The sequence below is a fragment of the Hirundo rustica genome, chromosome 13 (genome assembly GCF_015227805.2).
Source record: "Hirundo rustica isolate bHirRus1 chromosome 13, bHirRus1.pri.v3, whole genome shotgun sequence".
Taxonomy (NCBI): Eukaryota; Metazoa; Chordata; class Aves; order Passeriformes; family Hirundinidae; genus Hirundo; species Hirundo rustica.
Genome location: NC_053462.1, coordinates 9,573,520 through 9,599,569, shown reverse-complemented (window position 1 = coordinate 9,599,569; position 26,050 = coordinate 9,573,520). Strand labels below are relative to the sequence as shown.

At 39.9% G+C, this 26,050-nt stretch overlaps 2 protein-coding genes and 1 long non-coding RNA gene across 7 annotated transcripts in view; 1 reads left to right on the top strand and 2 right to left on the bottom strand.

The window, feature by feature from the left end:
• The window catches only part of SLC12A1 (solute carrier family 12 member 1), a 45,201-nt gene extending 27,316 nt beyond the window's left edge, over positions 1 to 17,885 (bottom strand). Inside the window, exons 1-9 of one of the 4 annotated variants that reach the window (XM_040076893.1) lie at positions 17,792 to 17,885; positions 15,396 to 15,993; positions 10,758 to 10,892; positions 10,483 to 10,558; positions 5,827 to 5,922; positions 4,370 to 4,509; positions 3,727 to 3,837; positions 2,667 to 2,778; positions 2,050 to 2,177 (exon numbers count right to left, since the gene is read on the bottom strand). In XM_040076893.1, the coding sequence (XP_039932827.1) occupies positions 2,050 to 2,177; positions 2,667 to 2,778; positions 3,727 to 3,837; positions 4,370 to 4,509; positions 5,827 to 5,922; positions 10,483 to 10,558; positions 10,758 to 10,892; positions 15,396 to 15,806 (1,209 nt within the window). In that variant the 5' untranslated portion in view covers positions 15,807 to 15,993; positions 17,792 to 17,885. Of the gene's footprint in view, positions 1 to 2,049; positions 2,178 to 2,666; positions 2,779 to 3,726; positions 3,838 to 4,369; positions 4,510 to 5,102; positions 5,199 to 5,826; positions 5,923 to 10,482; positions 10,559 to 10,757; positions 10,893 to 15,395; positions 15,994 to 17,642 lie in introns of all 4 variants that reach the window. The other 3 variants (XM_040076895.1, XM_040076896.2, XM_040076894.1) reach the window with 3 other exon arrangements.
• LOC120758543 (uncharacterized) lies at positions 116 to 12,891 on the top strand. The gene is made up of 6 exons (XR_005702935.2): positions 116 to 208; positions 1,382 to 1,675; positions 2,056 to 2,307; positions 3,750 to 3,846; positions 7,727 to 7,861; positions 12,835 to 12,891. It is a non-coding gene; the product is annotated as an uncharacterized LOC120758543 (long non-coding RNA).
• A 1,989-nt stretch (positions 17,886 to 19,874) lies between the features above and the next one.
• CTXN2 (cortexin 2) lies at positions 19,875 to 25,044 on the bottom strand. Of its 2 annotated transcripts, none has more exons than XM_040076899.1 (2): positions 24,916 to 25,044; positions 19,875 to 20,322 (listed from the first exon to the last, which is right to left on the bottom strand). In XM_040076899.1, exon 2 carries the CDS (start codon positions 20,263 to 20,265, stop codon positions 20,020 to 20,022), a length of 246 nt encoding a protein of 81 aa, XP_039932833.1. In that variant the 5' UTR covers positions 20,266 to 20,322; positions 24,916 to 25,044; the 3' UTR covers positions 19,875 to 20,019. The 2 variants fall into 2 exon arrangements, with proteins under 2 accessions (XP_039932833.1, XP_039932834.1); XM_040076900.1 differs by lacking the exon at positions 24,916 to 25,044 and adding an exon at positions 24,679 to 24,801.
• Positions 25,045 to 26,050: the final 1,006 nt, after the last annotated feature.

Sequence of the window (26,050 nt, the reverse complement as noted above, 5' to 3'; positions counted from 1 at the left end):
TAGGAAGATTTTTTTGTGAATTTTCTTTTTAAGTTGGTTTAGCATGGTTTCTTAAACCAAAGATTTGTTGAATGCATTTTAAGTCACAGACTTCTTTTATAATTATGCTTGTTGCAGGGTAAAAAACCAAAATACAAATTTGGAGTTTACTGTGAAGCATGCATGAATTGCTTAACTGAATCCGTAATTAATACAGTTTTTAAAAAAGGTAAGGATTTATTGAACTGGAAAATAATTGTGGAGTCACTTCTGCTGCATAAGAGCCTTTGCACTCAGACCATGGTAGCTTTGTGCAGTTCTGATGTGCATGTTTTAGGTCATTGTTTTTTGTGGTTATCTTAAACTCTGTAACATTGCATCTTAAGGTTAAAGCTTCTTACAACTTAACAACTTTTATGTTTTATGCTTTTAAAATTTAAACCCATATTCACTATGCTGTTAGCACTTTAGGGGCTAAAGCCCGCTGAAGTCAGTAGGAAGTCACTAGGAAGCTGTCCCTGTAAGTAGGCTCTGGAGTAGGACACAACTTGAGTGTGTAGTGGCTGCAGGAGCATGGACAAAGGTGTTTGCAATGAATTCTAAAGAAAGTTTGTTTGGTGAATTTTACATTTTAAATGCTCCTTAGCTTGCCTTTAATTTCTGGAGAGGCTGGTTAATTTAATTAGACTTGTCTAATTCACCTAAACATGCTCAGAATCTGCTGCCTGGAGGACTTGGTTAGAAGTCCACTTATTGTGAGACTGAAACAACTGCAGAGATCCAACGGGAGAACTGCTTCCCTAGGTCTGCTCGGGTTGTTTCACACAGCTGGTGAAAGAAGTGCTGCTGCTTTGGGAGTCTGCCATGCAGACAGAGCACCATATATGGCAAAAGAATTATTTTTGTTTGATAAAAGGATGGAGACTGTGTGAGGCTGGTGCAGTCTCACTGGGCAGAAGTACAGTGGTTTTTGTTTTTTTTAATTAAAAGTGGAATCTCATTGACGCTATCAGTGGCTCAGTTTCCACGTATTTTCTCTGTGCTTGGCTTGAAAAGCAGTCCTCTGAATGAAAACAAAGGAGCTGAGGCATGCAGCACAGGGTGAGGAAGGGAAAGAGAATTGGCTCTCAGGGCTGGTAGGATCTGATAAACTTGTGACTGCTGTGCCAGTACAGAAATAGCAGACCTTTGGTTGAATCCTTTAAGGTCTGCAAGGCAATGGATTTGTAGGATACAGCCAAATAACTTAATTCGGCATGCTGGGGTTATCAAGCTGTGAGCCATCTCTTGTTGGTTACTTTTTTTCTTGATTTATTTTGGTTGTTTTTTGAGTGGTTTTGTCATGAAAACCTAGAGGGCACTCAAAACTAAATTCCTGTCTCTCATTTATCTGTATGTTTAGATACTGGAAATTCCATCTTCTATAACTGCTAAACTGCAAGAGGAGAATGGGGAACTGACAGAATGGCCACAGCAAGACAACTGGGCACCCTTGAACCTCCTTTCCCTTTCTCTTCAGACTCTTTTTGTTTTGTCACAGCTGCACGCTTGCAGCTTTTCCTGTGAGCAGCAACACTGACATGGATTGGGACATACTTGCTTTCATTAAACGCTGTTTGCTCTGCCCTTGCAATGACCCTGAACACGAAAAGCTGGTCTCCACTGACTCCTGTGAGTACAGACATGAGCTTTGCAGGTATGCTTTTCAGGGTGGTGTTTGGAATGATGTTTACAAAAGATGAGCTCCAAGAGATACATGTGTAATTCCTCTTATAGCATGTGCTGCTAATGGACCGTTAATGATATATTATTGCAGGTTATTGAAACATGTTTTTAAATTATATAGCAACCCACATCTAGCTACAGTAATTTCTGTAAATACCCATAATGCATTACAAGAGAATTTGTGAATTGATGTTTTTAAATAATAAAGCAGGTACTTAAAAGAGAGAGCTTTGCTTCCCAAATGAAGACATGATTTAGAACTGAATATAGTGTTGATTTATGATTTGTTTTCTTGTTATTTTTTCCAACCTACGGCTAGTATTATGAAGTTCATGAAATACATACTTTCAGATCTCCTGATATATTGGCTCCTGCAAGAATGCCAGTGGCAGCTGGGAAGAAAATGGCAAACACCGAAAAAAATCCTTCTCCACTTCTGAAGTCTGGTCCAAAGTTTTCTGCAAATATTGATGCTGCAAATATAAGTGACAATGAAATATAACAACAGGATTTGATTCCAAAATTACTTAATGAAGACCATGAATAAGTCAGTCTTTCACATCTGGACAACTGGGTTTGAAGCTGTCTCACATCACAAGCAAAGTGAATTTGATTTCCTTAGTCTGCTCCCCAGAAGGATGTGCTTGTCTGCATCTCAGAGCTACAGATCCCTGTTGAAGTGACAGAAGTGTCACTGCAGCACTTGCTCTTAGCTCTGTGCTAAGAGTTTGTCTGTGCTCTACTGATGTATAAATGACTCAGGCTGCATCTTACTGTGCTGTCAGCTGCAGCAGCAGAGACAGACGCAAAATTAGAGATGAAATCCATTCCCTTTGTTTGTAAGCTCACTTAATCTTGGGCAGAAGATTCTGATCTTATGACCTTTTCAGTGGAATTCTTAACTTATTATTAAGTGAAAAGAATGGAAACATAATTTTATGATAGATAGCAAGGTTGTTTACCTTGGTAATTGAAAAATCCTCTTGCCTTCTTTTCAGTGTTGGTAGGAATGACTGTCCCAATAAAGAAATTTGCAATGGCGACAAGGAGAACAATTAGAAGGATAACTTGAGCCTATTAATAGAAACAAAAAGATTCTCCTGTTGTTTTTAACTTTGTTGCTGTAGAGATGGCTATATAATAAGTTATCTGTATCTGTTCCCTATAAGAGGTTATTAATTTCAATAGTTTTTGAAAATACCATGAATCAAGATAGCTGAATGAGCTAATGACAACAGCAGATGATTTTTACTAAGGGGTTAATGAAACATAGTGTTTAAATTTAATTTTAGGTTAGCTTCCTTACAAGAAAAGGCAAAATGGAACAGCTAGTGCATTAGTATCAAGTATAAGACATTTTAATATTGCTATATTTTTTTCTTAGTTGCAGGGGGTTGTCGCTTCAAAGGTTATAATATCAAATTATTTTCTGATCTCTTTTACAACTTGTTCTAGTCTCCATCACAGCAAAAACAAGGGTGCTGTTGAACCTGATTTCTGGACCTGATTTTGATAGCTGTATTCTACTCTCTAAAGTACTTCCATTTGAATTTGCATTCTGACCTTTTTTACAGGTGAAGGAATAGCAGAAATTATTAGAGATTAAGGAATGGGTAACAAATAGAATACTTCTGTTGAGTAGGGCTTGAGAGAGTACAGTGATAAAACCACATATTGTTTTTGCTACTGTTTATTTTATCAAGCTGCATCAAAAATAAGGGCAAACGGGGCACGCAGCCAAGGCTCTAAATGATGCCATGGATTATAAAAATGAATATAACCAAGTTGTCTGCAATATACAAACTTCCTCTTTGCTTTTAAATGTATGTTCAAGGAAGAGTTTAGAGTAATTGTGCTTTCATTGAATGTAATGATTAAACTGCTATTGCTTTTAGAAAGATTAAGCATAAACTGAAACTAAGTGCTTTTGAAAATTCCATCTGTTGAGTAGCATTCCTCACACACTGATGCTGTACAGCAGGTTAATACACTGCTTGCTTTTATATTCTTTTAAAAGTTTACCTTTGCTTCCCATTCCATGCCAGCAACAGAGATGCCGAGAAGACACACTACAGTGATGGTCCCTATGATCCTGATGTCGTTGGACTCATCTACCATCAGCGTATCGCTCTCCTGAAAGGGGTGAGAAACTTTATGAGAACCAGTCTTTCTCTGCCCAGCTGGTGGGATCAAGTAACAAGGTGAAATAGAAAGCAGTGAGCTGTCAAAGTTTCAGAGATTTGTGAGACCAAGTTTTGTATATCATGTTCCAGCTGGCTTTTTGCAGTTGAGGTTATTTGGCTGTCTAATGGGATGTCTGTTCCTATTCTGTCTTTGAGATTCTTGTCATGAAATGTATGAAATATATTCAAAAGGTAGAAATAATGAAGAAGCACTCTGTGGCATGTTTGGACACACCAGCTTCTTCCCTGCTAAAGATGTCCCTCAAGCCTTAACTAAAACATATCGCTAATTACGCAAATACATCATGTAAAACAAACACCACAGTCACCACCCCCCCAAAAAAGAAGCCACAGAAAACAAAACTGAATCAATTTCATCATAAGAAGCCACACAAAACAAAACTGAATCAATTTCATCATAAGAAGCCACACAAAACAAAACGGAATCGATTTCATCATATACACGAAACATCTGTATTTACCTTAAGAAGTTCTACTACTGTTTCAGCAAATCCAACTACATACATGGCAACTGCCACTGCATTCGCAAAGGCAAAGATAAGTCCTATAGAGCCACCAAACTCTGGGCCCAGACTTCTAGAGATAAGATAGTATGCTCCACCTGCAGACAGAAATGATTGTTATTTCAGCACAACTAAACACTCAGCCTTTGCTTTATTTTCTCCTCACATAACTGTTACTGGAGAAATCTGTGCTTTTAATCTCACAAATATAATCAGTCTTTGCCCTACATTAATAGGAGACACTGCTGCAAAAGCAATGTGCTTTATACTGGTTCTGCATTCAGACTTTTCAGTATGCCTTTTTATTCCAGAAATCTTTTTAATGCATGTTGGCATGCAGAAGTGGACCCTGTTGTAATTTTTCATGATGCATGATATAGTAACACAAAGGAGAGAGAACTCCACTTCCAAAAAGGTTCTAACTTACATGGATCTATCCCAATGTTAACGTGAGAGGTCACATTCTGTGGTCCATTGTTTTAAGTTCCTGCATCATAGTAATGCAGTGAATCTTTAATTTTTTTTTGCATTAAATCTATACACAATTCAATTTGCTGTTGATCCGATGGGAGAAATCACTGCAAATATACACCTTATTTCTTTGTTTGTAACACAGTTATCTCCATTCCATTTGCTTTTCTAATTCAAATCTGCAGATTTTTGTATTTTTCATGAGATCATATTCACTTACCTCCTCTTACTACTCCATTAGTGCAAATGGCAGACATGGAGATACCTGTCAAGGTTGTTACTACTACACTCAGAGCAATAACTATGACTCCAAGACCTGAAAGATCCGAAAAAGAAAGTATATGCAAGTGTATTCCAGTACCTGTTCTGCTTTAGTGACGTAGTAAGAACTTTCCATTCTCCACAGGGCTTAGACCAGACCAGTTATAACTTAAAGGCTCTGAAATGCACCAAAACTGTTTCACAAAATACCTGGCATGGACTTTTGCAGCCAAATTATTTACCCGTCTTCCAAGGAGGAGCTGAAATGTAAGGAGTGCTATAAAGAAGGCATTAAACTGAAGATATCCACTGCTCTGCATCAGTCTTCAAAATGACAGGAAGAGATGTCTCATGCTCAGTTGAAGAATGTCCAGCCTGGAATGCTCTGAATAGGAAAGACGGGCTGAAAGGTGAAAGAGCTCCATGGAAAGCCAGAACCATCCCTTGCTCAGCAGTTGGCAGGAACACCTGAAATGTACTTCTCAGACTGAACTGAAATCCATGCTTTATTAGAAGTGACAGCTCAAATGCCTTAAATTCTGATGAGAGGTGGCTAGAATTGTTACCTTGCGGTTCCATTAGATGTGCCCTTTGGTTTATGGTCCCTCTGGTTTGTCTCATACAAAAATAATACATAAATACCTTCTGCGGCTTGAAAGCATTAGTAACCCTAAGATTTTTACCTCCACGGACAAACCCATTAGTTGCTATTGCAGAAGTTGACAACCCAGTAATTGAGGTTACCATCGTGGCGAGAAGAATTATGATTACTCCAAGACCTGTTAGTAATAAGAAGATAAAATATTTTACTCATGTTCCATGTTTCCTACAAATCATTCTTTCTTTGAATTGAATTTTCAGGCCAGAATTAGAGCAATAAACTGAAAAGATGGTTTGGTGACCACTTCCAGCTTGCAGAACATTTTCATGAAGTCCGTGTCACAGTAGTGGATTATTCCCATCAGTCTTTAAGCAGTGATTCTTTCTGATAGGAGTACCCTGTCACGGAATTCTTTTGATTTCCAAAGGATGGAGGAAATAAAGAAACAGGCATCCCTTGACATGGATGCTTGTATCTATCTTTAACACACATCCTGGCTGTTTAAATGAAGAGATAGACACATTTACCAGAGCTCTTGGAACAGTGCTGTTGTCTTTCATCAGTTAATTAACTGTGGAATCAGATGAATACTGACTCTACAGATTCATAGTGCATGAGGACAAAGAGTCTGTCAGGCAGAGGGACAAGACCTGAGTGGGAGCCATCTATATCCTCACTTGCTAAGCTATCAAGTACTGGGCTTTCCCACTCTCTGCTCATCTTCCCTGCCTCTTTCCCTGCAAAAAGTACTTTAACACAAAACAAACACTTGAAAATGGAAATACTGCTTTTTAGATGTCATTTACTTTAACAGGTGACCTGTTATAATGTACAGTCATAGAGAACTTAGATTTTTTTTCTTTTATTTAGCTGATATCACAATGATAATAAAGCATCAGAATATCAGTTATAGGAGTTACAAGCAACTGGGTTCCAGTGTAAGACTGAAATCTGAGAATGTTTTCAGTCTTTGGCTATATGGCTGGGTTTCTGTAAACTTTGTGAAACTTCTAGAAACTATATAAGCAGGATGTGCTTTGCATGATTTAGAATCAGAGAAGCATTGGTTTGAAGTGACTTCTGAAGGTCTGTTGCTCAACCTCCCAGTCACAGCAGAACTACTGCCAACTCAGGATTAAATCAGTGATGCCTTTGGCTAACTGGGTCTTGAAAATCTCTGTGGGTAAAGATCCCAAAGCTTCTTTGGATGACATGTTCCAGGGCTAGACTCCCTGCTCAATAAAAGAGCTTTTGTTTGTGTACAAACTGCACCTCCCAAGGTACAATTGCAGCCACTGCTGTTACATTTCTGGCACTACCTAGAGGAGTTTGTCTCTGTAGTTCCAGATCTCCTTTTTCTTTCAAGACAGGTGAAGAGATAATACATAATACAATGTTTTCCTCTCTTTATTGCCTTTATTCTCATTTCTGTCTACGAGAAGAGAGGGACAAAACCAGGAGAAAAAAAAAAAAATAAAGAATTAAAATTTGGTGCTAAGCCTGGAATCAGTTCTTAGTTTTATCTGAACTTGCTAAGGCTTATGCAGGATCTGTCTTGTTTTCGTAGGGTTTCCATAGGCATTCAGTGTGGAACGGGAGAATATACATTGCTTGTAGCTGTATTTATTGACCAGGGCTCATCCAAATTGAAACTTAGCTCCTACAATTGACATTGAGCTAGAAGTAGTACAAACTTATTGATTTATCTGCTGTATTTCTACCATCTGACTTACAGATCAGATTCCTGAGTTCAGTTCATACTAGTTATAGACATCCAGTCCCTGAATTAATGTTCTTTGCTGCTTAAATTATAGCCATGTTATCACAGTCCTTTAAGATAGAGCAAAGTAATGTGTGAGCCATAAATGATATATAACATGGTGTAAGATATTTAAAGTGATTTGAGCCTCTAATAAATCATGTTTATCTTACTGATTTCTGAACTCTTACTATAACTAGTCATGAAAGTGTTTTATTTGCAGGTCTGTATAAGAAATCCAAATGGTCATTCCTTTTGGTCAGCTGCCATTACAGGAAAGGATATTGTTCAACCATGGAAATTTTGCATCTGAGAAGTGTCTGGATATGACTTTAAGAGCTGTTAGCTCTTGAACTGAGTAAGTGAGACACATGATTCTCAAAGCAGTTTAAAAATTATTTGCTAAGTGTATGTGCATCCTCAGGATACTTTTCAAGGATGTTCTATTGAATTTTAAAATTCATATTGTTAACATGTATATGATATGTAGGGTCAGACATTTTGATAATTTGATTGTAATATCTTCATGGGAAGGCTTTAATGATGATTAAAGATATATTTTAGCATTTAAGAAGAAAAGTGCATAAAATAAAGTGACTCAACTAAAACATCATTGTAATATAATGTAACATAATTTTAATATTCATAATTTTTATATTAGATTTGCAGGTAGCATAAACTTGGTGGTTTTCCCTGCCTTTGTCTAACCATTCCATGCACAGGTACAAATACAGATTTTAGAGAGTCCCCAGATATTAGGTGGGAATAGCAGATTAGTTTTGGACCTGGAATCTCGTCAGAACCATACTGTCCCTTTTTTCCTAGCTGATGATAGCCAGAGAACCTTGCAGAATCCTATTTTTTTTCCCTGTAAGAGCTTTTGCCCAAGACAGCCTATCAGGGCATGGAAATAATTGGGTTGTCTCTCTTTGGCCCTCTAATGATGGGGATGTAAAAGCTGCCCAGATGGTGGTTTAACTGTCTCATTTAATTTCCATGTTAGTAGCAGTACCCAGTGAAATCCCTGAGCCTTGGTGATGATGAGCTTCCATCACTATTCTCCTTAAGCAGCTTGGCTGGGGACTTAAAGCTTATTGCTTCTAAGGCATTCCAAAAATGCACTGAGAAATTATTCAAATAGAATTTGACATCTCATTTTCAAAAGTAAAAGTAACCCCCTTGCATAACACATGCAATTTAAAAAAGCAACAGCAGAGCAATAAACCATAAGAGAGAAGAGCCTGCTTATCAATGAGTTAAAATGGTAAAATTAAAAATGAAAGCAGAAAGGTTGTAACTGATGTTGGTGCAAATTAATGTTAAAATCTGATTAAAGTTTAGATTGAAAACCAGGCATATGGCTCCAAAGTAAGTTGTTCCAAAATAAATTACTCTTGCCTATGGCTATTCTCACACCTCAAAACAAAGTAATACTTCTTGATGATCTCAATAAGTTACTAAACTGCCCTTAAAAACTAATTTTGCATGAAACCCCAGAGCAAAGTCTTGGCAATATTAAGATGCAGAATTTTCATGGCAAGGCATATAGTTATGAGTGCCCTGGGCTGTATGTGCTCATTTGGTATGCATCATAAAATCAGAAAGCACCCTTTTGTCAGGCACGGTGCTGGAGCTATGCATGGAGAGCTGCAGAAGCAGTAAAGTTCTTCCGCTTACTTCTGGGTCTTTTACTGTTAGGGTGGTTTTTCTTTTCCTATTTGTGTCTCTGTAAGTTTGTGATTTTTTTTTTCCTTAATTAAGTGTTTCATTTGTTATTTTTTTTTATTAAAAGCTCAGTCTTGCTCAAGTGAATTTTCTATGAAGTTACTGCTTTTTATTGGAAATGAGACTTCAACCATGCAAAATTTTGGAGATGTTTCATTTCACTTCCATTGACAAGGATGTGAATGATTTGAATGATATTCAAACTGATTTTGAGCACTGAGTTTTATCCAAGCCCAGCAGAGCTGACACCCCTTAATATAAGTGAATATTTCCATTCTGTGACCATCCAAACTGGACCACTTGCCATCCTGCCTTTGCTGTTTTTTATAACATCTGGGTGCCAGTGAAAGATCAGGGTCCCATTGCTCTAATTGAATGCTCGTGCATCGCAGAGGGCCACTGCTGTGGCAGCTCAGGTTTCTGTGCTTCCCCAGAGCAGCAGCTCGAAAAGGGGAGTTGGAGCACCCAGCTGTGGGATGTTGCACCTCGCTGAGCTGCTCCTGCAGTGCTGGACACTTGCGGTGTTGGCAGCACTTCCCTCTCTCGCTGGTTTCACTGAACGCTCTGCAATATGAACGCTCTGGATGGAGGCCTCAGCACCCAGTCTCCCAGCGATCTGGGATGTGGAATTTGGATTAATTAAATTGCACAATGAAGAAGCAAAGATACAGCACACAATGAAATGTGCCTATTTCATTTATATGAAAGCTGTAGCAGAGTTTTTAAAACTTAGTCTTTCATAGTACGCTAGTATCAAATGCTGTTCTGTAGTTAAAAATAACAAAATCCTGATGAGCTGAGACCTCCTTCCAGTTCTGTTTTCATCTTGGCAAAGAAGTGTGAAGAAGTGTTGTTTATAATACGTAGATGGCAAGGTTTGGGTTTCACAGATAAGCAAAGTGTGAACTCTTAAAGGTTAACTCTGTACGCACATATTAGAAATTGGCCCCAGTCATAAAGTTTACATCTGTTACAGGATCTAAATACAAATTTCACTAAAGCTCAGAAATATTCAAATGTGATGATCATATGCACAGTTAACAGATCTGTGCCTCTAAGCAGTAATTTGGCTGTGAGTCTGGAAAATTCCAATAGTTTGGAGGATTAATGTCTTTTACCCTGGCAAGCATTTGAAAACATTATTTAGTTCAACATGCAAATGCACATCTCAGATTATATATTAATCATGATCATGTATAGTTTATCCTCTTTATCCCTTCCACTGTTGAAAATGATATTAAATAAGATACATACCAATTCCTGCTTGACCTACAATCCAGGAAAGTCGAATAAAGAGCATCACACCCCAAATATTAAGCATGCATCTTACCTAGGTTTTAAAGAAAAAGTACTGCATTAGTTCAATGTTGAAAGTAGTGCTTAAAACCAGAAGGGTGATAAAGTGCATTTCACCCCAAACATCCCTGAAGTCTGCTTCCCTCTCTTAATTCTTCAAAGACTTAAGTGTAACAGAACTGATTTTATTTTCTTTTAATTATTTTTTTCAGAAATGCAATTAAGTTTCTCACCAGCACACCCTTCACCCATCCGAACTTGACAAATCCCGTTTTGTTTTCTTCTTCCTTGCTGACTGCTGTCTCATCTCCAGCGGTGCTTTCTCCATTTGCCACTCTCTCAACCGAGCCGGTGCTCACGGCAATGTTCTGGAGGATCACACAGAAAACAAACACATTTTTTGTGCGAGGCAGAGGACACCTGGCTGCATAAGAGAGACATAGTAGAAAAGAATTCCAAAGATCAGGTTTTACAGTCACTGGAGTAGAGAGCAATATTGTGCTCACACCAGGCATCAGCAGGTGGGCTTGCTAACAAGGGGAGGAGATGAAAGGATCACTTAAGCAGAGTAAATACATTATTACCTGATCTGATACTAACCTGTTTTTATTGTAAGCTATTCCGCATATATGTTGTGTTGACATGTTAGTAGAGCATCTGACATAATGAGGGTTTTGTGGTTGGCCTCTGCATGCTCTTGCAACAGTTTATGAATAACGCTAAGTGTAGAAACAGGGATAATTGCAGATGGTGAAAAGAGACCTAACTGAGTGCTGCATGGGTAAGTTCTGTGATGAAATCTATTTCCTACTGAATGAAGTACAAACATAACTGCAACAGCAGATGGGTAACATATTCCTGAAACCAGTTAGAGAAAAGCCAGTGAAATGTAGTAACAATGTAGAAATTGAATAATTTTTTCTGTGGCTTAGCCACCACTGGTGTTACCATAGCAGATAGGATTAGGAGTTGCCATATTTGTGGTGTAACCAGAGTAAGTAGCCCAGAATTTTAGATTATTCACATCAGTTACAGACATAAATGTGTATTTTATCTCTTTAGCTCTCTTGCCTCAGAATCTTTGAGGCAATTTAGCCCCATGATCCCATGATATGGTTCCTGTGGCCTGAATAGGAATTAGTCATGGTGCTGAGATTCATACTCATTGCAGTTGTCTTTTAATTTAATTGGGGTTTGTTTGCTTGTTTGTTTGTGGTTTGTTGTTGATAGTTGTTTAGTTTTGTTTTGTTTTTTAATTTTATTTTTATTCAGAGCTCTCACTGTTTCTGTGAGGAATTGGCATTAGGTTAGCAATTGTCTGATTTTTCTAGGTCCTCCTCAAAGCCTTTCAGGAAGGACCCTGCACATTGCCATAGTCTGGCAGAGAGTCAGGAGTGGGTACACTCTTGGAGAGGAATCAAGATGCTTTTAGGCTTTGGAGGGTGATGAAGATACTTTCAGATTAACAGGAGGTCAAGGAGGAAAGAGATCTGTGATTCTGTGAAACATGGAGCTTTAAATCTTGGTTAACTTTAAGGTTGTTTCTATATTTTGTTCATAAATTTAAAAATAGCCAACACACAAACCCAAAACAGATATAAAGACCAACTGTATATGCCTCTCATACTAATATTTGGAGTTGCCCCTCAAGGATGGGTACTCTAAATGATGTTTTAGAATGCCTGTGACACAGTTAATCCCAGACTGTGCTCACAAATGAAAAATAAGTGACTGGATAATATGTTTTGACATGGGTTAAACTTGGTGCCTATTGCCCTGTTGGCCCAAAGAAAAGTGGGAATACAAGATCTGTTGAAGGCCTGTGACTTTGAGCTCCTTTGAGATACTTAGATAATTTTGACAATTCTCACCCTGAAATAATAATGTCTCTGCTCAAAATACTGTAAATGATTGAAGTCAATGAAGGAAGATCAGCATGATAATATAATGGGCTTTTGCTGCAGTGGTTAGAATTTCAAAGACAAAAAAATTAAAAGGGTTTGGTCTTTGTACTTGAAACAAGTTGTTTCCTCTGTACTTTGAATTAATTTGTGCTCTCTATGCCATTATCATAAATTATGGCCTTAAACCTTCCATAAATGCATTTTAAATCGGTGTGCTTTAGTGAATGATTGGTTATTTACCAAGCAGCTGTATCTGTGCTACTCATGCATTAAGGATGTGGAATAAAAGTGACAGAACATTTTGAAAAGCTACTAAAATAAAAAATTACCTGTTAAAAAAAAAAAAAAAAAAGAAAAGAAAAAAAAAGAAAAGAACTAACCCAAACATTTTTTTTCCTTGTTTCAGAATGGTTTAGTCTTCACTCTCCTGGGGCTAAAGATGATGAGCTCATCAAATCTCCAGAACAAGTGTGGAGAATAGCCAAGAGGAAGAAAGGTTAGATTATTTCTTATGTAGGGTAAATATTAAGCCCAAGTAATTATCACCAGCCATCAGCTGTGAAATAGCACTTAGACTATTTTTTAGGGATTTAATTGGCTTAATGTATGCAAAAACTGACATATCTTGCTAAAAGATGACACGTATTTGACTCCAGCAGTGTGGAAACTAGATATCTGAAGTTCCTTTCAGCCTGCCTTGCATTCTGAAATTTGAAAAATTACATATTAAAAAAAGGTATTAAATATTAATATTTATCTTCTGATGTTAAGCCCAGCATCAAAGCACAATGGGAATGCTTATGTGATGTTTAGCAATCTGAAGTCAAACATATGCCACTTCTTATCAGAATCTTGCAATGGGCTCTGACAGAACAGTTGTCTTTAAAAATTTCTGTTTCAAATCGGAGGAGAGGGGGGTGGGATTACCTTGGGGTATGGTGTGGTAAACCAGATTTTAGTGGTTAAGTAAAAAAGGAATAAAGCATCTGCTTCAGAAGTGCACCTGGGGCTATTACTGTACCTCCTGTCCACGCTCAGTGTGGCATCTCCTCCCCTCCTTGCCAGGGGCTGGAGCCCCGTCCAGTGCACGTACAGCCTGTGCCTCCTGAGAGGAGCTCTGCCTTTTCAGACATCTCAATTCCCTTTCCTAATAAGCTCCTATTTGGTGACCTGGTGTTTGTTTATTCTTCAGCAAAAGCTCTGCAGACTGAAGTGATTTGTCCAAGGTCACCAAGTGAGATCATGGGACAGGCAGGAATGGGCTCTGGCCATGCTAATGGGGCGCCGTTTGTTCCACAGCTGTGGCTGTGCTCCCACACCAGGGCCACAACCCACATAAGGGCACAGCAGGTGGCCAGTGTAACAAAAATCCCATTACCTATGACATTCACCTCCCTGTTTTGAAAGGCATAAGATTGTCTTTCTGTAAGATGGATACTGGATAGTGGAAAAAGTCTGGAAATCTCCAAGTTAAATGATACTCTCTTCTCTTTTTTCTAACCGTCCAAACGTGGAACAATTTTCTCTTCGTTTTATTCTGTGATGTAATCTGCCTTCTTCTTAATAGTCTTTAAGTGGAAGCCTAAAAAAAAAAAACCTAAAAAACCCCCCTAATTTCTTTAAAATATACAAACCATTGAGAGATACAACAGTAAAAACCCCAGAATTTTGTGTTACCGTCAAAACTGAAAATCCTTTAATATGCTGGTGTTCAGTTCATATTCATTCAGCATTATGTTCAAAGCCAACGTACAGTTTTACTTCAGTCTGGCCACTACTGAAGTAAATTATTTCTATGAGAGGAAATTTCTTCTGGGCGTGGAAATGTGTTTAGTCCTTTGAATAGCAGTTTGTACTGCAGTTTGCAAATGAGTAGGGATACTAAGTTAGTATATTTCCCTTTTCCTATCTGCTTTGTTTTCATCTCTGGAAATGTTTCTCCTTTTTAGCCATATTACGCAGGTCTGTGGACAGCTTTATTTAAGTCAGGCCAAAACTAGGAAGCTGACCCAACAAGGTCCTAAAGAATCAGGTCCTCATTTACTAATGGCTATATTTTTTCTTGATTTCATTACTTTATATTAACCCTCCATAGGAAAGAGGACTCTCCAGAGAACAGAAGTCTGAAGAAGATCTGGACCAGCATTCAAAAATCAGAAGCTTGTCCAAATTATTCAGACCTCTGAAGTATGAAAAACTGAGTGGAGTGGGGATGAGAGCTTGTTTTGTATCAAGTGTTCTCATTTTACAATTGTCTAACTCAAAAAAAAAAAAAAAAAAGGAGTTTTTGCTGCATATTGACACTTTTAGTCTCAGTTTAACTATAGCAATGATATTTCTCTTTCCAGCCTTGCCCTGATAAGTGCACAATTAACCTCAAATTTGTTCACTGAATCAGCACCTGAAAAGTATTGTCTGCTGCCCCTCAACAGCCTTGTTCTTCATTCTTTGTTGGGTTTGTTACAGCAGCAAACAGGTAGTGCTCTGGATATCTGATTAACTGAAATTGCATTTGTTTCACATAATATTTTTTATAATACTTATATTTGTTAATGAGTACAATGGAGGAATCTGTCAAAATTAGTTAGGCATTGATGTAAAATTCAAGTTTAGAATGAGTGTGAATTGTGTAGCTTGGTTAAATTATGAATTGACATTTACCATCTGCCATCCCAACTCTGATGTGAAACAGAAGAGATTTGGTAGATCTATACTTTTAGACAAGATTAAGCTTTGTTTTTCTGCTTATCAGGTACGTTACAATTACCTTTTAATAAAAATCTTTTCTTTGAGCAGGGTACAGAGCAGAGAACAAACTGCAGCTACCACAGGAAAGATGATAAGTAGTTACTTGTACTTCTTCTCTTGGGCAAGGTCCATGAATTTAAGGACTTTCTCTTATTAATAAACAGAATTAACAGTCTGGAAATGGAATAGAGAAAAATTCTATTTTTCCTTTTCACTTACCTTTGCCAGTTGTTCATGAATGTCTAATAAGCTTGGTCTGTTGAGCTTATTCCCACTGATGCTGCCAGTGTTTCTGTAATAATCAATTTTGGGAACTGGGTCCATTGTGTTATGGCCAAAAGTTTGTAGATAATACATTTTACTGTGAGTATCATAGGGATGTAAGCTAGCTTCTGTTTTCTCCCCATTTTGATGGAAATTGTCATATAATTCTCTTTTTCCTGGTCTGTAACTGATTCTTAGTCTGTTATGTGTGTCATCAGTAAAAGATGTTTCTTCATAATGTGGTGGGTCAGAGCCCACATCCTCTTGGGTTGTTTCATTGTTGTCATGGTCTTCATTAATTATGTTAACTTGAAACCGATTTGCATTTGGATCCAAGAATACATTTGGTGCATTGTTCATTGACATCTTCAGGGATGCTGCAGACTTAGGTCACTGATCCGTGTACTCTTCTGTGGCTGCAGCCACTCAGTTGCAGATACAGCAAACGTTTAGTGCTGTTGCATATCAGATCTTTTCTTCTCAAATAATCAAGGGCTGAGAATTTCTCTTGAATCTCTAAGCAGTCTTCCTTATGTTGGCTGCTGGTTTCCTGCTGTAAAAGATAAAAAACCCCTATTTCTATTATCTTGCATGGTTAGGTAAGTTTTCCACCACAAGCTCTCCCCTCTCCCCTGCCTCAAGAAGTATCCATGAGACTGTCAACCTATGACTTGTTGAGTAAAAACAGAGTTGAAGCAAAGACAGAACTTGTGGAGATGTTCCATGTGTGATGGATGCACTTGACCCTCTAACCAAACCAGCAGTATTTTGGTACAAGCTCCAGAGGAGGTAAAGGCCTGAGTTGTAAATGGGCCAAGAACTCCTCTAGTTTCAATTTGTTTTATAAAAACCCACAAAAGAGCAGGGTGACATGGTGAGCATCCATGTACACAAGCATGGAACATGATCCTGCAGTTAACACATGGATAGCATGGGGCTCACTCCTCTGTGGCCTGCTCCCCCAATCTCTTCCAAGAGAGTTGCTCCCTGTCAGGTGCAGATGTTAAACCTGTTTGAGGTACAGGATTTGCATTTGTCCTTGTTGAATGTCATGAGATTCCTGCTGGCCCGTTCCTCTGGCCTGTCTAGGTCCCCCTGAGTGGCAGCCCATAGAAGAGGTGAACACACAGCTGTGTAATCTGCTTCTCACCACCTCTCTCACACTGATCTCCTCAAAGAAAACAAAGGAGCAACCAAAAACTCCCACGAGAAGAAGGGGTACGTATATTTAAGGCCTTTAGTGGGTTAAGTACCTTTGCAACAATTTAAAGTATGGCTTAGAAAGCGCTGAAATGAGCTATTGAAATGAAGGCAATCATATGTCTTCAAATATATTTCTCTAAGAGGATTAGGGAGAGTGGTTGTATAGACCTGTATAATTCAGTAGGAGCCCAGTTTCTTCAAAGGCACTAAACCAGAGCATGCTTAGACATTGAAACTCTGTGAGCACTTGTAAAAGCAGAAAGTTTTAGAAAGAAAATATATCTTATACACAAATACATGACCTGAAAATCTGGGTAAATAAGCCCATTACAGACATTTTTTTTAAAGTTCCATATTTTTGCTAGAGATTGGACTAGATGAACTCAGAAGATTTTTTTCAATTTAAATTTCTCAATGATTTTGTGACATGCATTTGGCCCTTTGGCACTGAAAGATCAAATATGGCATTAATATTTATAGCTCAGCAATGTAAATTTTCTCTAAAATCACATATCCAAATTTGAAGAGCTGATAATCAGATGTCCTCCATCTTCAGTACGAGATACAGCTGAAGCATTTTCAAATTTCTTCCATCACCTATAGTTAATATTCTGCTGTCACCTCTCACATTTGTTAGTTTTCCTGCTTAATGTTGTGCAAGCCTTACAGCAACATACTACATTTATTTAGTTTATTTTACTTCTACAGGCTTTGTATTATTATTACTACTACTACTACTACACATATATGATCATACTATTCTGCTTCCTTCAGCCTTTTAAAGTTGCAAGGAAGTGTTTCATCTTCAGGCTTGAAGGAACAAAACCAAATCTTCTGTCACTGAGATCAGTGAAGCTATGTTTGTTTCCATCTCCATGACTTAATGAAATCCTCATTCTTTGATGACAATGAAACTTTTGCTACCAAGTAAAATGATTCTGTCATTTCACCATCATATTTCCATGTTAGTGTTTTGCTAGGAAAAGTAAAATCTCTTACCTTTCTGCTGTTCTTGAAAATAATACTTTGGTTTTCACAATGTATTTCCAGAGATCTCTGAACTGTTATTTGTCATTAACTTCATGTTTAGTTTTCTAGCATTATGCATAAATAATCAAGTTTACCTTATTCAGGGTAATTTAACTTACCATTCAATCCTGTGTTTTTAGGGAAGGACAATCTGCCTCTTTTATTCATGGATATAGTGTGACCCTTGCTTTGAGGCATTACAGACTCTGTCTTATTGGCCAGATTTTTCTCCTCTTTAATATACTGAATTGACCATCCAATCCCTCTCTTTCAAAACATTTCTAGATGGCGATTTAGAAAGGCATTCTAGCTTGTTAACTTTTAACCAGCAAATGTACCTATCCATTACAATTACTGGGTTTATGGCATTGCGAAATTTCTAAGAGGCCTGAAAATACTTTTGTTATCTCCACTTCCCTCCCAGTTATGCCTGGTTCTGCACAGATCATATTCTGTCTTTCAGTTCTGCATATATAGTCATGCAGGTAACAGGAGTTCAGGACAGGATCTGCTCAGTGCATTTTATGCAGAAGATTTAGTGAAATCAGTGGGATCCTTCTTTGGGGGGGTCCTCTTGTCCTACATGTGGTTTTAAACCATTTACTCCTGACCCTATTTAAAGTTTTGCTCTGTATATTTAAAAAGCCTTTGAAAAATTATGTTCTCTGTATTGTTTCTGGGAAGGCTGACTTCCTAGTCTTTTTGGGATGAAGAAAAGAGCAGGCAGGAAATGATGAAGCTTTGTAATTAGAAGGGAATTAGATAATTGCTTCCAGCAATAGATTGGGTCAAGAACAAAAATAATAAGACAATATTGGGGTTCTTTGGATGTGTTTGCTGTGTAGTTCAGAGATAACTGAACTATATTTAACCCAGATAACTGAAGTACCTTCAGCACTTTAACCTGACAGCCCAGAGCTCAGCTGTGCTGATTGGATGTACACAAAAAGAATAGCAGTGTCACGTCTCTGCAGTGAATGATCCAATCCAGCAATAACAGATCACATGAAACATTGTAGAGGTATCTATCATGGATTTTATAGCCAAATTAACTAAGATAAATGCAATATACTGAATCTCTAAGGGTCTGGCATTTTTTCTGATGTATAATCTGAAGCAGTTGAAAGCCCTTACATTCACAAAATTGTTTATGTTTTATAATTCAAATGGACCAGTGTAGATTAATATTGTCTGTTCTTCTCTTGGATTTTTCAGACAGGAGATTCATGTCATTCTCTGTACAATTGAGTATTTTATGTTCCAAATGGCACTTGAGGTCTGCTTTTCCACTGTCTGCATCTGCCTAGTTTATAGGGCAAAAGGAATAACATGTATTTTTCAGAGTACATGAAAAAGAAAACAACTGCTATAACTGATCTCCTTGTCTTAGCTCCTCATTGCAAACAGATCTGTTTAGCAAAAGTGACAGTGCCCAAAATTCTAATGCCAGCATTCTTAAAAACGGAATTGAATTTCTGTCAAGTACTGTCACACTTGCTAAACAGCTGTGTGTATGAGGGTGACCTTGAATATCCAGATCTGAGTCTCTGCTTTTGCTTTTTCACTTCAGCTTTGATAGGCTCTCCCATGTCCAGTTCATCAGTGATAGTCCGGATCCAGCACTGTGCACAACTGCAGGGGCACAAACAGAAGAACCGGCTGTGGAGAGTGCTGGAGTGTACAGAGCTCTGGACACCATCCCTCCTTCGGGGCTGGGTAAAAATGGGTAAGCAGCAGGATTGTGTCTGCTTTGGCCTTGCCAGGCTGGTGTAATTACTGCTGGGAGCTGTTAACCAGACAGTTTAAGTTCCACTTTAAAGTGAATCATTTTCTGGAACCAAGTGAAATAAAAACATGGACACACACCTCCTGCAGACACCTCCTCTAAGCCACAATCATTTATTGTCCTCCACTTTTGTGTCCTCAATGCACAAGTACAGACACTGAGTTTCAGAGAAATGTGTTGGATGAGGAGGGCAGAGGGCACTTAAACATTCACCATTCAGGAGCCTGGCTTTTTCTTCAGCTATCATGACACACAGCAGACATGAGATCCTCCTCTGAGGAGCCAGGTATCATCTGATCCCTAAAATACTGGCCATGGTAACTTTCTAATTTTTTTTTTTTTGTGTATTTGTTTGCTGTTAGCCTCTTCTTATCTACCATTCCACTGTTCATCAAACAAAAGCAACATGAAGTACCTTTTGAGTTTGCAACAAATATTTATTTAACAAAATGGATGCCACCGACATATCTCCAAAATGCAGGTATGTATAACAAATGTAACAACAGTTGGTTTCCAAAATGAAATCAACATCAAATTTAAGGCAGGATATTCTGTGAGTTTTCATGCAAGAGCATATTCAAATGTTCCTTTATCCAACCCCTCAACTTCATCTTCCCACGTGGAAGAAGGCATACTGCTGTAGGGGTCTAGCAAGATTTTGAAGCATCTGATAATTAGAAGTCCCAAGAAAACACACAAAATCCCCACAAAGGCAAAACCAGTCTTTTGCTCTAAAGTCAGAGGGAAGGCAGACATTTCATTGACACTCATGCTGGCTGAAGTGTTGCTGCAGTAATTACTGCTCATCGTTGGGCATCACATCCTGGTGGCTCTGTGGGATTTTCGCCTCTATTGCTTCTTTGTCTGCACAGAAACATCAAATCAGTGTGGTTAGCTCTAAATGGGGTGCATATATCTGAGCTGTAGCGTATGAACATTTGAAAATGGAAAGCAGCTTGGATTTGAGAAGTGTCCTGTTGTTTTTTTCACATTTAAATAATGTGATAAAATTGCAACTATTAGCCTCTACACACCATTCACTTACTGGCCTCTGTTTTGAGACAGCAGACTTACAGTTTTCTGGCTTTCTGTTTCCTCAAAACAGAAATTTCAGTTGTTGCAAACATTTGTCAGACTGGGCAGAAGTCTATAGATTGTGATTTGGCAATACTCTCTAAAGTCTCCACATGCAGAAACCTGGGTTTCCTGAAATGACTTTACATCTCTGTGCTTCAACTTGCATTGACCTCAAAGGCAATTTCAGCTAAATAATGTGGATTTTACTCATTTGATTTAGCTCAGAGTCTACATAAATAGATCCAACTTGTAAAATAAAAGACTATGTGGGCAATTTTAGTGAAGTCTTGGGCTCCAGTTTCAGAAAAAAATGCTGTGTGTATTTTGAGCTTGTATGAGAAAGTCAGCAGATTGCTAAAGTAACTCCTTCACCTTTCTCTATACAATGCCCATATCATGTATGAGCAAAGACTGGTGGAAGAAGAGATAATAGAATTACATTCCCTTCCCCTAAATCTTGCTCTCATTTATTTCTTCTCCTTGGTCTTCCCCATACATACCCTGCCATTTTTACAGGCACAGTAAACAGGAGATCTGCCTGTGCTCCTCACCTTGCTCAGGGGAATGACCCTGCCGTGTGTCCTAGGGAAGCAGGATGCTCAAGTAACTCCACCCCGCTGCTGCCACCAGGAGCTCTCCTGCATGTTTGCAGAGAGGAGAAACTTCTTATATTTGTCTTCTTTAAGGAGATCTTACATATAGATTTAATTGGGGGTGAGGATAATTTGCTTTATTTTAGGTTTTCCATCAGATATTGGAATCACATCTTTCTTTTGTGTCTAGAGACAGTGGGAGAATTGGAAGGCTGGGACATCAAAAGTGCCAAAGGACAAAGACTTTTATTCTAAGGTTAGAACTTGAGGTTTTCTGGCTCTTGCTAACACCTATTTAATGAACATGCCTCAGGGGAAACTCTTTTTGTTAACAATTCAACCTCTTTTTCCCCAGGGAATTGCCAGTATCCATTTATTCCTTGGCAGAGTAATTAGGCCACTCAGAGCTCTGTGCTGCCATGGCTACACTGCTTCAGGTACCTGCGCTGCTAAGCCAGGTTAAAGGGAGTTCCAGTACCTCTACTCTGTACTGTGGCCAATGGCCGAGACGAGCCATGCTCTGAGTCAGCCTACAAATAAAAACAACAGAAAAAGTAAAAATAACTTTTGGTATTCCTGAGCAGACAGAAATGGACAGAACTTTTATCTTGTTTGGTGTCTCCTTTCTCACATCAAAATTTGTAGGGTTTTTGTCTACTATCCTAAAGAACAAAAATTTTAGAACAAAGATCGATAGGGCAAAACACAAGTTTTTGTTTTTTTGTTTTGGTTTTTTTTTTGCAATAAACCTCAGTATAGTAGGTATTAAATAATGTTTCCTGATAGTCTTTACACGTTTGCCAGAGCGTAACAGCCAATGTTCTGTTTATTCTATAGACCTGTGTATGAGATCTGTCCTTGTTTTGAATTATATTCTGCTCTTTGGGGCCCTGCTGTTTTAATTCCTGTTAAGCTGAAAGAAAGATCTAGATATAGCCTATAGGAACTAGAAATAATGTCAACAACAAGCAATATTTGTTTTCTGAAAATTCATCATAGGCAAAGCCCGCCTGCTATATGGATTTTCATTGGGCATACTTCCAACTTTTCTATTAAGTTTGACCTTCTGCAGGAAAAAAAAATCACAGAAAGATCAATATCGCAAACTTATGTTAGAAGTCAGTTGATCTGAGCAAAAGCCAGTCAAAAAAACTACTTTCCAAAACTCCTAGGGTACTGGGTTATAAAAATGAAAACCAAGGCTTATAGAGGAAAATGATACATAGTCACTACCTAGAAAAGCCAGACCCGAAAATCCCCCAGTTGCTCTCTTGAGAGACATCGAGAAGAATGGTAGGGGTAGGCTGGCCATGGAGAGCCCTGAATTTGAGCTAAGTCCAGAAAAATATGTTTGTGTTTGACATAACATTTCTTCACCACAGAGTAATTTTCCAAGAATATGACTTCCAGTCTTATTAATTTTGCAGCTTACACACTGGAATTAGATGGGATTTGTTTGTACATTATTTACTTGTCAGAAGACATTATGGAACAAATCTCTGTGCAAAGCTTGATTGATGCTGAAATGTGGAGAAATTGATATCTTAGTCTTATTTAACAAAACTTTGCATGAAAAAGCTGCATGAGAAAACTGTGTATTTTGCCGGGGGAGGGGGGGGGATTGGATCTAATGTGCAGCTTTGTGTTCTTCTGTTCCTTGTCCTGAATTTCAGAAATTGTAATTGAAACCTTAAAGTTCATAGGAAATTTTGTTCTAATTATGTATCCCCAAACTCGTGGCACCTTGAGTACCTTTTACTGCTTTCACATTTTAGTGCTGCACACAGGTTAGATGTCCTCTCCCAGTTTGTCAGATACCTTTTCTTTTGCTGCAGTGTATTGAGTCAGAAGACTGTGAATGCTAACTAACCTGGCCTGGGTCCCAAAATCCTCAAAGACAGCCCTTAGGACAGCATCATGGGGACAGGCATTGTATCATTTATTGTATCTGCAGAGCCATTTTTTCAGGGCTGGCCCCAGACAGAGCTTGATCTTTTTTTTACAGGTCAGGATTCTTCTCCTTTGATTTGATACCCGTATTAATGCTGTCAAAAAGAAAGGCTCCTTAACATCCTGCTGTGAGATAAAAGGCCGCTGGAAGTCCTTCTGAGGCCAGAAGAAACAATCAGAGTCCTAAAGAAAATAGGAATGAGGAAAGCAGCTTAATACTGATCTAAGAAAAATGGAGGTATGAGCTGGGGGTGCTGGCTTCACCTGTGGGGGAATACCGTGGGTACTAGGTATTGTGAGGCAGCTAGAGGGAAGATGTCAAAATTCTCATTCTAGCAGAATCACCAGCCCCACTTTGCCAGTGTTTGGTGTGGGTTGAAGATCCTGGCTCCAGCTGTTTGGTGGTTTGGGGTACAGGGTGTCATTTTTTTCAGACCTAGCCTTTACTCTAAGTTAGTTTACAGAGAGTAGGAAGATCAAGAGAGTAACCAGGATAATCTTCCTCTTGTTCTGGATTCCAGTCCTTCTCTCACAGAACCCCCTACAGGATTTTTTTCTAATGGCTCAGTACTCAGGAAATTAGTATCTTCACATGATCTCAAGCTGAGAGCATTCATCCTCTTGGCATGACTTAAGCCTCAGGTGCCTAAAAACTCACTTCCTAAATGACAGTTTGTAAGAAAATAACAGTGGTCATCTGTTCTCTTCTTGGAAGTCTGTAGCCCAGCTGCTGGTTCATGGATGTGGTCATTCTAAAAGTACTTTGAATAGCTTCAGTCCTGAGCTTGTGCTTGAGTAACAGGACTGACTTGAAAAGGGACATATAAATAGGCATTCTCTGGGAGCTTTGGAAGCACCTCATTTGCCCTTAATTATCTGTTCAAGGAAACAAAACTGTATCCCAGAAATGCTATTACAGAAATTGGTCATAGAAGGTGGTAAGATGAAAAGATTAACAAGGGAGAAGTCCTATAAAACAGACTAGAAATAGAAATCAGCATGAATATGGTATTCTCTGAAAAGTCTGAGCTACCTGAGTTAACAACATCCGGCCAGAAATGCTGCAAAAGAAGCACTGTGACCACACAGCCAACCTGCCGTACTCATGTGCTCACTGCATGCCTGTATTCTCTGAATTGCTGGGGAGAACACTGTCTCTTCAGGGTACGGGTTCTAAGACATCCAGGGAGGTGAAGGTAGGAAGGCCAGGACATGGATGCTCAGCAAATGAAGGCATTGCTCAGCTCTGCAAAGAGAGCCCCACACGGTGTTTTTGCAGCATGGTAACTCAGGGTGCAAGCAACACTTTTCCACATAAACAGCATTCCCCTGCAAAGAAGCAGCAGCCGAGCAGTGACACTTCCAGCTTTCCAACAAGGAATGAATTGCAAAAAATGAGATTTTTATCTGTGGCAAATACATAAGCCTGGAGTCTTCGTTAGATGAGAGCTTCTGTGTTGTGAATTCATATACGTGGTCTAGATTTGGATAATATAGAGATGCAGGAAAATAAAACCTTCACTAGCATCATCCCTAACTTGGGGATGTGGAAAAGTGTTGCCTGCTTCCCAGGGGATGGAGGCTGAGAGAGCCCGAGCACCTGCAAAGCAATTGTTGCTGTAGGATGGCGCGCCCAGCCTTCGCTTCCAGCGGCCCCGTTACCCCCGGGAAGGCAGATCTCGGCGCTGACCCTGCCCCGCTCCCCGCGCCGCGCCGGCTGCCTCCCTCCGTTGCTCCCTGCCCTCTCCGGGAGCGCGGCCGGGCCGGGCCGGGCGGTGCCGCAAGGTCAGCCCCGCGCCCCGCCCGCCGGCCCCGCCGCGCCGCCCGCGCTACGAACCCTTGTCCTCCGCGCCCGCGCTGCCCATGGTGGCGGAGCGCGGAGCTGTCCGCGCCTCCGGCCCGCCTCGCCAGCTGTCGAAAGCCCAGGGTGGAGTCCCGACGGCTCGGGGCGCGGGGTGGTCCCGGGCGGCGGGGGCAGCTCGCCCGGGCTCCCCTCGCCGCCCGGCGATGCGACCCCGCCGGGAGATGCTCAAACCGCCCTAATTAAAAAATTAAACACGGCCGCTGCTGCTACCGCCTCCTCCTCCACCTCTTCGCCCGCCCCTTTCCATCGCTATTCAGCCGCGCTCCTCTCTAGCCCCGCTTTGCACGGATCAAACCCAGGAGCGTGGAAACTTCCTGCAAAACACTACGTGCGGTGCATCGGTAAGGGCCGGGCCGGGGCCGCTGCGGAGCGGGCGGGAGCGGCTCTCCCTCCTCCGCTCCGCTCCTCTCCCGCCGCCCAGGCCGGGTACCGGGGCCTCGAAGGCCGGGCGGTGTCTGCAGTGATGGAGCACGGGGCTGCGGTACCCGCTCCCTCCCGAGCCCCGGTACCGGCCCAGAGGCGCAGCCCCGGCGCCGGCGCCGAGCGGGACCTGTGGAGCCGCTCCTCGCCCTGAAACTGCGGGCAGGCTTTCACACGCTCGTCTGAGTGGGGCGTGCTGAGCCGAAAGCCTCTTAGGCTGTGCCCGCAGTGTGGCCTCGGGTGCTCCCAGCAGCTCTAATAGTAATAACGATTAAAGCATAGACCTCGCTTTATTATCCTTTCATTAGCTGCTTTTAGCTGGTGCTGTTCGTATAATAGAGAGGTTTCTATTTGCCACAACAGCAGGTGTTTAAGTTAGATTAGGAAAGAAGATTCATTTTCCCAAAGCCAGATCTGTATATATTGCATTAATAAATAGCAAGTCTGTTTCAAATGATAGTGATTCCATATTTGTAAATCATCCGGGTGAATCCACCCCTGCAGGGATGCACGTGGGTCAGTGGAACAGGACTGTATCACGCTGTCATGCATCATGAGACTTCTGAGACTGCTGTAGACCTACTAACAGAATTTGTTCTGTAGAAAATTCTTGCTGCATGCAATAACCCTATGATAGGTTAAATCTTCTTCCTGAAATGATCTGGGGAAAAAAGAGGTTTGCCTTGCC